A 13901-nucleotide genomic window follows, 5' to 3' on the forward strand; every position below is an offset into this window, starting at 1 on the left:
CTTAGCAGAGCTCACATAGTTTCTCACTCCACTACCCTAGTGAGTATGCTGGGCGTGGGCAACAGGCTCAGTCCTGATTCTATCCCCCATCCTACTATGAGGAGTGAGCAGGTGGCAGGGTTGGGGTTTAGCTGCCAGACAGTGTCAGCCCACTACAACATAATTACACTCTCAAAATCAAAAGCCAGTAAGAGAAGTTTCCAAGTAGTTAGAAGTAAATGGTATGTCATTGTGTAAGAAAATAAGCAAGGTAATAAATATACAATGCAATGAATACAGAAGGGTTTGCCATTTTAGAAGTTAAATATAAACAGCATCATGAGTAGTTAAGTATGTTTTTAGAAATAGCTCATATTTTTCACAAAGAAGAAAAACTCCCTTGAAGTCCTCACACACAATAGGTGGAGTGAAATCTTGCAGCAGGGAAATAAGTACTTTTATCATGCTGGGAATGAAATACTTCTCAAGTCACTTACAAGGAAAAAAAAAAAAGTGTTGCTGTGTTAAGTAAAAGTCACTGTTACAAAATCTCCAAGAACAAATCAGGAACAACTACTGCCTCTGGAGTCTGCCTTTGAACCAAGACCTAGTTTCAGATGTTATTTTATGCACAACAATGGTTCTACTGTCCTGGGCCACTCTGCAGACCATGTGTCTCATAAAGCCTGAAAGATTTTTCTCTTTTGGCTACAATCTCACAACAAAAATGCATTGTAATTCAGTAGTATTTCAAATTGCAGTTGTGTTTTTTTTTTTTTCTGGCAGTCTAATAATCTTAAATTTGCTTTGTTATTAGAGAGATACTTACCTCTTACTCTTTTCCAAAAGTCTTTTCTGGTTCAAACTTATAATAAAAGAATTCTCTGACCATTATACTTTAGTTAATCTTTGCAAATAACCTCTTCACAGGACACTAACTGTCTTTCAGAAAAGAGCATAAACTGTACTTTAAGTGGCAGAACAAATAAAAAAAATAAACAAATAAAAAAATATCGAAATATCATGTCATTTTTCTTATGGAAACTCTGCTCAATGGTTTCTAATGTTCTTTCACAATTTCTAGAATATATCACTTGGATCATTCTGCTTCACCTTTGTTTTCTTTTCCACATGACATGCTTGATTACTAGTTAGTCATGTTCCTTACACTCATGTGAAACACATTTCCTATTCCACTCCTACTACCACTAAACCAAACTACTTTCCTGCAGTACATTTTAAAATTTACTGCTGTTTAACTAATTTAGTGATATATAAGGTAGGAATTCAAAAAAAATGCATTTGCTGATGAGAAATAACAATACTGGTTTGCTATAATTTAAAATTATTTAAATCACCAATTTTAATCAGGATTCAAAACAAGAAGCAGGAATCCAACTTGCAGTAAGTTTCACTCTTGTTATACATTTTTGCTTTGTAGTTATTTCCCCAAAGAAATTCGATTCTAACCTACTGATTTGCAACTACAAATTATTCCAGTTAAATGTTTTTTGCTGTCACATGTATGCAAATACAAGAATGCCAAAAGCAAATCAGCTTAATGTACATTTGTGAAGATATTCTGTATTTTATGCGAGTAAACATGTCTTTATTGACTGATTAGTTGGCCAATTACTATTTAAATGTGTGTTTTTTAAATTTTTTTCAGGTTTTTAAAAAATAATAAATATAAATGCACAAACCAAGAATTTATTTAATTTTTATGCTATTGTGAATGTATCAATACAATAATTTAATTAATAAAGATATATTTCCTGGATAAATAAAAAAAAAATAAACATTTACCACATGGAATGAATCCTAATGAAAGTTCTGCCTCCCTACCCTTCAACAAAGAAACATTCCTGCTTTTTCCAATTGCAATTCACTGTATAAAGTGGATATTGAACAAAGAGATTATTAAAGAGGAAGTTTTTTTAAAAAAATACAGAAAAACTATAAGACAATTTACCACTAGAACAAAGTACTGCAGTCACAGTCACAGAATATGATCCACAAGGATCACTGAGTCCAACTCTTAAGTGAATGATCTCTATGGTGATCGTACCCATAACCCTGGCATTATTAGCACCATGCTCTAATACTATCAGTACTATTCTAAATATGTTATAGATTTCAATAGGTTCAAATAACTTCAGTCTGTAATGTGAGCTATAAAGAATTACAATTAAAAAAAAATGTACACATAACCTCCCCCCTGCATATAACCTCCTCTCAATAAAGTTTAAAACCAAATTAAAGTAACGCCTTTGCTTTACAAATATCTCCTATCTGTATTTTTATCTTCAAAACAATATGACTTACTTTCAGTTAAAGCCTCAAGGCTTTGGGCTCTTGTCATTTGTGAAGACTGACGAGCTACCTTGCTTTTTTCTTTTTCTCCTCTGTTTTTTTTCTTTCCTACTTTTTTCTGCTCTGCTTTTTCTATTAAGCAAAATAAAGATTAAATATTTTTCTTTTTTAGTTATAACTTCCAGTCATAAAGTCTCATATGTGTAAATGCTTTGATAATATTTTAGATAAATTTTAAAAACAATGAACAACAAACTCTTCCAAGTCTTTATAGTTGAGATACTATAAAGAACTAATGTAATTTAATTAAAAAATAAATAATAAGATGTAATAAAAATAAGCTGTAAAAACCAGATCAACTGAGGAGTCAGGAAGGCTTTGTTCCCACCCTTCAGTTAGCACACAACTTTTATGTCCTTACTACAATGTTTGAAATTCCGAATTTCTGGCACTGCGCTACATATTTTCTTCATGTTCTTGCTCTCACATCTCAGAAATTAAAAAAAAAAAACTAGCATAGATGAGGCATACATTCCCAAATGGATATAGATGAAGAAAGTCTTCCACAGTTTTTTTCTTTAAAATTTAGACTATAGAAAAATACTTTCTAATGAAAAAAAGTAAATCATAGCATTTTAGAATTATCTGGGTTGGAACAGAACTTTAAGATTATCTAGTTCCAAGATGATCTATGGGCAGGGACACCTTCCACTAGACCAGGTTGCTTAAAGTCCCCCCCAACACTTCCAGGAATGGGGCACCCACAACTTCTCTGGTCAACCTGTTCCAGTGCCTCACCAGCCTCACAGTAAAAAACTTCTTTCCAATATTCAATCTAAACCTGTCCTCTTTCCTTCTAAAGCCATTTCTCCTTGTCCTATCACTAATGCCCTTGTAAAAAGTTCCTCTCCAGCTCTCTTGCAAGCCCCCTTCAGGTAAGGTACTGGAAGGCTGCTGTAAGGTTTCCCTGGAGCCTACTCTTCTCCAGGTTGAACAACCCCCACTCTCTCAGCCTGCCTCCATAGGAAAGGCTCTCTAGCCCTCTGATCACCTTTAGTGGCCCTCCTCTGGACTCATTCCAACAGGTCTACATTTTTCTTGTGTTGGGAATCTCAGAACTGGATGAAGTACTCTAGGTGGGGTCTCACAAGGGCAGAATCACTCTTCTTGACCTGCTGGTCACACTGCTTTTGACTCAGCCCAGGATATGATTGGCTTTCTGGGATGCCAACACTGTTGGCTCATGTTCAGCCTCTCATCAACCAGATTCCCGAAGTCATCTCCACAAGACTGCCCTCAGTTCTTCTACCACTCTGTACTCATGTCTGAGATCGTCCCAATCCAGGCATGGCCCCCTGTACTTGGGACTTCTTGAACCTCATTAGGTTCTCATGGGCCCAATTCTCAAGTTTGTCCAGGTCCCTCTGGATGGTATCCTTTCCACTGTGTCAACACAGCCTCACAGAATGGTTCAGGTTGGAAGGGACCAGTGGGTCATCTGGTCCAACCTCCCTGTTCAAACAGGGTCATCCCAGAGCACATTGCACAGGATTGCATCCAGATGGTTCTTGAATATCCCCAGCTCAAAGCTATTCCCAGTGAGGGAGACTCTCTGGACAATCTGTTCCAGAGTGCAATCACTTGCACAGTAAAGAAGTTCTTCCTTATGTTCAGGTGGAACTTCCTTGTGCATCAATTTCTGTCTGTTGCCCTACTGCTTGGCACCACCAAGAGGAGCCTGGCTCCATCCTCTTGGCATCCTCTGCCTTTAGATACTTGTATACACACTGATCAGGCCCCCTCTCCACTGTCCCTTCTTGAGGCTGAACGGGCCCAGCTCCCTCAGCCTCTCCTCATAACAGTCCCCTAATGGGATGCTCCAGTCCCCTAATCATACTCGTTACCCTCTGCTGGACCTGTTCCAGCAGAGCCGTGTCTCTCTGAACTGAGGAGCCCAAAACTGGACACAGCACTCCAGATGTGCCTCACTTGGACGGAGTAAAGGGGCAGGATCACCTCCCTTGACCTGCCAGCAACGCTTTTCCTAATGCATCTGAGGATTCCGTTGGCCTCCTTGGCCCCCAAGGTACACTGTTGGCTCAGGGACAGCTTGTGGTCCATCAGGACCCACAGGTCCTTATCTCTCACGGTGATATGGATGGTGTTATGTCATCCAAACAACCCAAACATTAATAGAGCATCTGAACAAAGATTCTAGCCTCAGAGTTGGAGATTACAGAGTCATATTATAACATAATGGTTCCCTGATTCTTAGCCACTACAGTTACTAAGAGAATTTTTAAGTCTAAGAATTTTAGGCAGGATTAAATTTACAAAGTTATCTGGGAAAAAAACCCACATTATCCTGTTGGATGAATGACAGTGCTGTTTCCAATGGCTGAATGTCCATTCCAAACTCTGAAATATCTACCGCATTGATGGTAGGTCAAAATGATCTCTTAAGAAGACAGAATACAACCACAGCCAGGAAACCTTGAACGTTTTTATAACACCTTTTTGACATTAGGACATGGGATTTGAAGTGAGGAATTCAGGAATTTTTCTAAAAATTTAGGAAGAAACAGAAATTTTAGTTTATGATTTGTACCTTACAAAGGCATGAGAATTGTTGTGAAAATGCACCTATGCCTTCAAGTTAAAAACAGCAACTAGGAAAACTCAGTCTCAAATATAAACATTGAAGAACAATATACTGGAACAATTAAGTTTCTAAATCTAAGTTTTTTCATTTAAATGTAAATAGGATTAGCAGCTCTTGAAGAAAATTATTACCTATACCTAGTAGGATAAACAGAAAAGTTGCTATAAATAAATATGCAGGCAGACATTAGAACATACTTGTCTCTGTAGGTAATCACACTTTGCAACATCCATTATGAAATGTATAATTTACTGATGATCAGAGCAATGTTGCCTTTGGAGAAACTGTAACTTCTCTGACTGTTATCTTTCCGCAAGGAACGAGTCTTTAGAGAAATAAATGGCTGAAAAAATCTCTGCTATAAAGTGAAGCTATTTTCATAAAATAAAAGACAAGTGCTGCTTCTAATGACATCTAAACCTAAAAAAAAGTAATTTGAATTTACATAATTGCAACATATTAAATGAAAACAATTAACCCACAGAGTTGCATGTGGCAACATATCCAAGACATACAAATTCAAAGCCAGAGACTATGCTAACCTTATTTATGCATTGTCTAAAAGGTAACATTACCTAAAATTACAGACCTTTGCCAATGTTATCAGGTGCCTCTACTTTGTCAGATGATACTGACTTCTTTTTTATGGATGAAACTTCATTTTTTAATTCTGAGTCTTCGGGCTCTTCAGGTTTTGTATCTGGCTGAGTAGTATCACGTTCTGGAGTCTTCTCATCAGGCAACTTGAATTCCGGCACAGTCTCTTTCAAGAAGTCCCAAACTTTGCCCAAGTATTCAGGCCTTCAAAAGAAAACATACATGTATATGTCAATGATAATTACATTTGCAATAAGAAAAGAAAATGTGATTTTCATTTAGACAGGCACTGTACCACAACTGACAGTTCAACTCTTCAAAAAGCTACTAGCAGATAGAACACAATTGCATGATCCTCTGTATGAGCCAATTTGTTGAGACAGGTTACGGACAGACCAATAAAGAAAGAGATGGTGGTTAGAAACATGCATAAATAAAGCATCCTTTCTCGAGCTTTTTAGTGGATAAAAGTTGCAGCAGAGAAAACCTGAAGACCATTTTACAACTATATTGTAAAATAACTTGATTCCATCTCTGTATATTAAAAAGCTTCTCGAAGGCACTTCCAAACTGGGCTTTCCTAACAGTTCATCACAGATAGTGCCATGCCTCTTCCACCAGTTCTAAGAAATACAACAGCTTTTTGATATGACATGACAGTTGCAGTCATATTGGTTCTTCACAGAAATTCAGTGACTCCAAAAATAACCTCAAATAGGGTCATGAAAAAGTTTCATGCAAGCTAACTGAATGCAACCTTTTTTTTTAAATAAAATAATTGATTGTATAATGGGCTAATGTCATCTTAGACTACTATAGCCAAGACTCTGTGGTATTCACATTTTCTTATTCCAGAATATAATGTATTTGCAGGAAATGAACACTGTTTTTTGCTGTTGTAGTTGTAAAACTGACTACTTAAAGAAATAAAATTTAGGTTACTTAGATTTTAAGTCCATGGGCTAAATATGAACTACTGTAAGACACAAATAAATCAAAAACCTAAATTGCGAGCATAGCTTGGGACATAAAAATTACTGAAAAAAGGGAATAATATTCTTTGACTGAACTTTAATTCTAAAATATGGTTATAAAAACCCAATTATATCCAACAAAACTACATATAAACCAAAACTATTGGTCATCTATGTATTCTTTCAAATCTATATATCAAAAAGCAAGAAGGTGTATTTTTAAAAAAAGGTCTAAATATCTAGTGTCTGTATCCTGGTCATTCATTTAATAAAAAGAATGTCAAGCTGGAAAATCAGAATGTCTGCTCTTTAATATATAAAATGAACATAAAACACACACGAGATAAGAAAAATGTTATGGTAGGTAGGAAATACTAATTTTGGTTGAAAATAGATGTCTACCAATTGTTCCAATTTAAAAGGTGGCATGAATTACTTCCAGATTCATGACACATACTTTCTATGGTACATTCAGATATAAAGTTACTATTATTGGCAGACATTTTGTAACTGCATACTAATGAAATATAGATTTCTCTAACCTTGTTTTTATTACAGTGTTTATTATAAGTTAATATAATTTTATAAAGAATAGGCATCAGTTATCATGATAAATAGGTTCACAAGCAATTGTTTGACCTCCAAAAAAAAGCTCAATCAAACTGCATTTCTCAAAGGCACATTTCTCAAGTACGGGAATTAAAAATAATACACTTGCTAAAATTGATGGTGAAGGACTTCTAGGGCACAGCTTTATTTTTCATAATATCTTATAGAATTAAATATTAAACAACTAACATGTAAATTGTTTAATAGAAGAACTTACTGAAGAGGAATAACTTCTGGTATCCATCCAGTCAGTGTATGAAAAAATGTAAATTCCTCCAGCTCTCTTTTACCAGTTTCAGGTATACTATAAAACAAAAGCAGATATTTTACAGAGTTATAATGAAACCAACTACAGTAGTCTGCAGTCTACATTGCTTCATATAGGAATAAGACCATGCACAGAATAGCCTTATGAAAAATGAGTCATTATTTGCAATTTTAGTTTACCAAACCACTGCTGACTATCTGTTATTTTAGTGTTCCCTCTGGTACAATGGAATTTTTCCAAAATTGTTAGCAAGCATACTATGTATATTTGCACACAGTAAAGCCTCTTTTTCTAGAGTTGGAGACATGGGTTTGAAATCCTTTGTGCTAGAAGGGAGTTATGATTCTACAACTTCCATTTCCTAATCAGCCTCTCTAACTACCAGGTTATTCTGCACAAGTTGGCTCTATTTCCACTCTACCACACTCCACACCTTCAAACTGATACAGTCTCCTACAACCTCAGGAGAGATTTCCTGAGAGGTTCAAGGTCGAAGATGCCAGCACTTATAAGACTAACCCTTGTGCTCTGGAAAATTGAAGTATTACAATCCTATTCCTGGAGAAATTCATCCTAAACAGGCAGCTCCTAGCAACTCCCTAGCCTGTGTAGATATACTTTAAATGACTCTTCTGACAAATATAACTTGACGTGACCAGAATGGGGAAGCCTGACTACACAGATCCGTGTTTTATATTATATTCTCAAGCTTAGTTATTTAAACTCTTGGTGATCATTGCTCATCTCACAGAAATCTGTGGCCATAATGGTCAATCACTGCATCATAGGCCATCCTTCCCTTTTCAGGTTAGTTCTAGGGAAGTGGATCATTGTACAGCACACAAAAACAGAACTGTAGCACAGGCATCAAAAGTTACTTACAGTACTTTATTTTCAATACTGGTTGAGTCAATACTGGTTAAGGCTGACAATTTCGACTTCATTAACACTTCATGGACATTACCATTTTGCAGAAAACCACGTTTAGGAACCACATCCTTTAGGAATAATGTCAAATAGATAATGCAAATAAGGAGAGTACTCCAGTTTCTTTGCAAGTTTTCTATGCATACATTTACAAGCACATCTATAAAGGGAACACTGTACCTTCTGTAGCTACAGACGATTTTGCTTTACTGATTTACAGTGTCAGCTTTTGGAAGTTTCTAATTGTCATCACAAAATTTTTAGCAAAATATATTTCCCATGTAAACTAAAACAGCATTTTGCAAATTCCATGTGACTTCACAAAACAAACTGAAATTGAGATGAGTAAACATACCTAGTGTTTGCTACCTTAATGAGAGCTTTGGACAGCAACATTGGCCAAAGTTCATTTTGACAGGCTGTAGCTGGTAATAACAAATTCTCCTCTTCACTGAAAGGCATAGTGTCATCCACAATGATCTTTCTCCAGCACCCCTGTAATGGGGGAGGGTGGGGAGGGAAGAAAAAAAAACTGAGTTTGAGGGCTGGAAAATAAACATGCATGTAAGAGAACTTTTACTGCTTTCTCGAGAACCCAATTATACATTACAGATGGCTTTAAAAGGAGTTCTCTTATAATATATGAGGAGCACGGAAACAGTGTTCATAGCATTTCATTATTGCTCTGACTTATTTATTTCAGAGATTAATCTAATTGCAGCTATTTCCAAATATATTTCATCTCATATGTGTAGTCCCTTATGTTCATGCATTCACTGCTTTTTCTTCATCTGCCATAACAGATGATTGAGAAAAAGTAATTATTATAAAAAGGCTTAGCTAAGATACCAGCTTAGTAATGCCTCTTTAAGGTCTCAGTCTGGAAAATACTTGTGATATAAGCAGTCCCCCTTGCTTTCCAGAAACTACCTGGGGATGTTGGCTGCAGTGGTTAGTGTCCTGGAAAGCGTTAATATAGCATCTTATGAAACACCATATAAAACAACACAAAATGCTCAAATGTAAAAAAAAAAATAAATAAATAAATAAAATAAATCTATACTTCCAGGATAAGAAACAAATAGGTAAGATGAAGTATTGATATCTCCAATACCAGATATTTTGTTAGTAAACTGAGTTAGTATTCAACAAAATAATCTTGTCTACCAGTCTCCAAAAAAAAGTCTCTGTCCTAGCAGTGAAGATGTAATAGGAGAATTAATGGGGCAACAGCAAGTACTTCTGTAAACTCACCCACAAAATGATGAAGAATGACCAAATCACTAAACTGCTCATTGTGTGTTATCAGAGAGGGCAAAATTACCACTCTCTGGTTGGAACTCAACTACAGACTCAAGGTGAAATGATATCTGATTGTGAGTTCTGTAAGTCTCAGAAGAAAACAAATTTAGGCCATAGGGCAAAGATAACCAAAAAGTATAGAAGAGGTTAATGTTTTTTTAGGAGAAGTACTACTTTGTGACAATCAAAACAAAATACTTAAGATTTCCCAAGTTTGAAAATGACCTACTAAGTGAAATGATCACATATTCTTCTCCTCTTTTGGTAGCTGCTGAAGTTTAATATGGACTGCAGTACAAATGGATAAGTAAAGGAAAAGACACCAGAGAAATAAAAAAAAAAAAAAAATGGGGTAGGTCTGTGGAAAAGGGTAACTACAGAAATAAATTCAATAAACCTCAGGAATGCAAAGTGAAAGTAGGATGTGGGGTAGAATTCACATATGTGCCAATTATATGAAAAATTATTATCCACAGATTTGATCTGATGGACAACAATCCCTCAGGACTCAACACAGCATTTTAGTAAAACCAGTTCATTATTCTTCCACCTTTCTCTCCCTTTTAATTTAATTTGCCACTTTCTCCTATAAATCTGTTTCTCCTCTATCTCTACTAATATATGTTTTTCCTCATTTGCACACTTTCTTTAATCTTCCAATATTTGACTCTGGTTTTTGCCTGATTTTTTTTTTAGAAATACAGTTGTACAACAAGAGGAAAAAAAAATTGAATAAACACAAAGGCCCAAAACAAAACAAACACAAAAGTGACAAGGAAAATAAAACAAGGAAAATAAAAAACTTTTGTACATCCTTTAAAAGGCAGTCTTTTACCACATGAATACACAACATCTGCAGCATTAAATTCACACAAAGGATAATGTCCTCTTCTGAGGAACATGGGCAACAGAATTTATGCCCTCTCAAACTCCGGCAACTCTTACTCCCTACATGAATATAAGTTATTCCATATGTGGAGGCAGTAGCAAGGGACGAGGAAAGCACGGGCACGTAAATCAGGTGCTTACCCTTACAGAAAGTTCACTTCCAACTTTCTGTTTCCAACTGACAGTGTAAAAAGTATTTTCAAGTTTGGGCAACTGGAATTTTAATAGGGTCAGTTATAGGTTTTAGTGTTTTCTCATATATTCTGTTTGTAAAAGACGAATGTAACCAGAATAACCCTATCAACATAGACAACTTTGCCTCAGTGATTACTGCTTTATTAAAATGAGGTTCAATATGAAATTAGGTGTTCCTTGTTGACTGAAAAATGTGTTTAGATGTTTTTGTCTGTTATCTTTAGAAACTCATGGGATGTTTCAGTTTTACCAGTATATCTTCAGTAAACGGTCCTCACACTGCAAGTCTTTAATCACTTTTAAATTTACCTGGATACAAATAGGCCTGTAAAGTCAGCCAACTGAGTTACTCAAACAACAAAAAGCATTCTTAATCCTAACACCACAAGGGTGTGGGCTACATCTGATTCTATTAAACGTTTGCATCTAACCTACAAAACTACAAAAATATAATACCATCTTTTAAATAATAACTGTTTTATCAAGTTCAAAAAAACACACAAACTATAAGACTGTATTTTTAACAACAAGCATCAACAAAGTGTCAGCACTTCTACAAATCTATATCTTTTCAATTATAAAATATATGTACACTAATAATTAAAATTTACTATGCTGGCTGCATCATATTTATATATTGTTGGAGGAAACTACTCACCATCCAGTAAAGTTTCAATACATATTTTCCAAATTTATTGTACAGTGGCATGTGTTCCTTGGTAGCTTTACATAAAGCATAAATGTGTTCCCATGGTGTCCAAAAAAGTGTGGGTACTTCACTAGTTAAGGACTTTTCATTAAATATCCTCCAGACAGCATAAATCTCACTTACAATCCATCTCATCAGCTAAAATCGGAGAAAAACAGAAAATAGATTCTTTTTGAGCAATATCTTTTTGAGAAAAAAAGCCAAGTTATATTATAATGATCAAAGATTAAAACAGATCCTGTTGTAAATAAAGTAGTGACATAAAAGCATTGATATGATTTAATGGAAAAATTAATTTCACTGGTACAACTTCTCTGAAAATCATTACAATATCTATGTACAATAACACAAGACTTCAGGAAATTAGGTAAAGGTACAATATAAATTATACTGCTCATCAAATAACAAAGACAAACGAGGAAATGCAAATTTATGTTACAGGACTTGTGAACTGTCACTTTTTTAACTGCTTACTAGAAGACAGCTGCTAAAAATCAGTATTGGCATTAATACTCATTATTTATATTCAGTTAAAAAAACCCCTAAATTATGAAAAGTATTTATTAATTTTTAAAACTTAAAAAGAAGATTTAACTAATCAATCTTTAGTGCATGTGTCTTTATAACATGTAGATATCTGATGAATGCAATACTTTCACAAGTTTTACCAAACTGTTACAGTGATTTGTAAAAACTAGAATGAAAATATGATTTTACAACGTAAGACTTGCCCTAAAATTAATTAGTATTCCTGTGGACCTCAAAATTTACACCACCTGTTCTCTGGTGGCTTCCTCCTATATATCTCTGGTGCTGAATTTTGAATTTTCATTGAAGCACTGAATGAAATAGAAATTTTGAAGTAATATTACATTCAGTAAGGCACTCAGATGCCATGGCACTACCCATTTATATTTTCCCATGATCTGTAGAAATTCATTTATTCACCTCTGGAGAGACTGGTTGGGTGACGGACATTTGTACATACATTCAGGCACACTAAGACTTCAGGGAAGTTTGAATGAAAGATATAAATCCTTTCTAATACAGCTCTTATCTTTAGACAATGCTATCCAGTAGTAATTATAGTAGCTCATATACTACATATATTTAACAAAAAAAAAGTTCATAAAATTTCTATTCATCATCAATTGAATTTTTCAAATTCTAAAAAAGGTAAACACTAATTATAAAAATCTAGATTATTTCTTGCCATTTTATTCCCATCATTCTTTTTCCATGTAAAAAAATTGTCACAACTTACTTCTTCATGGTAGAAATCTGGGGTGAAATTCAAAAAGTTAAAAAGAGATAAAGAAGAATGAATTTTTTTTTTTTTTTTGAAAAGGACATTAAAGTATTTCTACCTACCTCACTACAAAATATATGCTCATTTGCTGAAACAAGGTCAAACGAAGTTTCATTTTGGACAACCACAGGAACCTAGGAGAAAGTAAATTAGTTAAATCCATAGCTAAATTACCTGGAAAAAATAAATTAAAACATTAAAAAATTAAACATTACCATTTAACTGTAACGGCAAACATTCGTTACAGATTTGCAAACTGAGAAATTTCTTAAAACGTAAATGTTCCAAATTTTTAAAAAATAAGAATTATTTTTACCAGGACATTTAAAGAGCATCAAATGAAATAATCACATAAACAAATTTATATTCCTTCATTTTATTAAGCATATTTGCAGTTTTGAATTTAAATCATGAGCAGAGCATTGTCTCAAAGTCACCCACCAGGATTCAAATGGAATTATTTTCTCATGGTCAGTTAGATAGTGGTACTGTCAGTATATAAACAGTGACTTTGACTGTATGACATAGTTTTGATGACTATTACTTGTTTATACAACACATTTCCTTTTGATAAGCAGTTTAGAAATAAGGTACTGGGACTGTAGTTTATTGAACTAAATGTATCTGTGCCTCTCATCACAAACTAGTGATCATTGTTTGATTCTTTGCTTACTCCACTAAACAGGTTTGTTTATGCTTTTTTTATAGTTCCTAAGAGACTAGGTAGCAACATGTATCATTCCTAATAGTCTTTAATCACTTGACATTCACAATAATTTTTAACAACAATATAAAATTTCTAGTAATCATCACTTCTCGACTCAAAACAAGCATTGGACCAAAAGAAGCATTAAAATTTTAATCAGGTCTTAAAGAAAACAAACGCTTTCTTTATAGTGTTCTAAAGATAAAAGCTGCTTTTAATATAGATACATGTTTCCATGGCTTTCTGGGCTGCCAGCTCTCTTGCCTTCATCTTTCAGATACCTCCACTCAGTTTATGCATTTTGGCAGCATTTCCTATCCAATCTTTTGGTCTTGTCAATTACGTCTCTGACTTCCCCCTCCTCCTTCCTCCATTAAAAATTAAACTTGGACCTCTTTAGTGCCTATTTAATAAAAAATGGAACTGACAAGCTGACAAGAGGAAAACTGACAAGTCTGAAAAA

General features: G+C 34.6%; 1 protein-coding gene across 6 annotated transcripts in view; it reads right to left on the bottom strand.

Moving 5' to 3' along the window:
- The window catches only part of ADGB (androglobin), a 112484-nt gene that overhangs the window by 76238 nt on the left and 22345 nt on the right, over window positions 1–13901 (bottom strand). For 5 of the 6 annotated variants that reach the window (XM_027887349.1, XM_027887345.1, XM_027887346.1 and 2 more), the window contains 6 exons: window positions 12795–12866; window positions 11373–11561; window positions 8685–8824; window positions 7352–7438; window positions 5544–5755; window positions 2305–2424 (listed from right to left, as the gene is read on the bottom strand). In XM_027887349.1, the coding sequence (XP_027743150.1) occupies window positions 2305–2424; window positions 5544–5755; window positions 7352–7438; window positions 8685–8824; window positions 11373–11561; window positions 12795–12866 (820 nt within the window). The remainder of the gene's footprint in view (window positions 1–2304; window positions 2425–5543; window positions 5756–7351; window positions 7439–8684; window positions 8825–11372; window positions 11562–12794; window positions 12867–13901) is intronic. The other variant, XM_027887350.1, reaches the window with a different exon arrangement.

The sequence above is a fragment of the Empidonax traillii genome, unplaced genomic scaffold, assembly GCF_003031625.1.
Source record: "Empidonax traillii isolate 1590-97213 ecotype Southwest subspecies unplaced genomic scaffold, ASM303162v1 scaffold207:size1520225, whole genome shotgun sequence".
Lineage (NCBI taxonomy): Eukaryota > Metazoa > Chordata > Aves > Passeriformes > Tyrannidae > Empidonax > Empidonax traillii.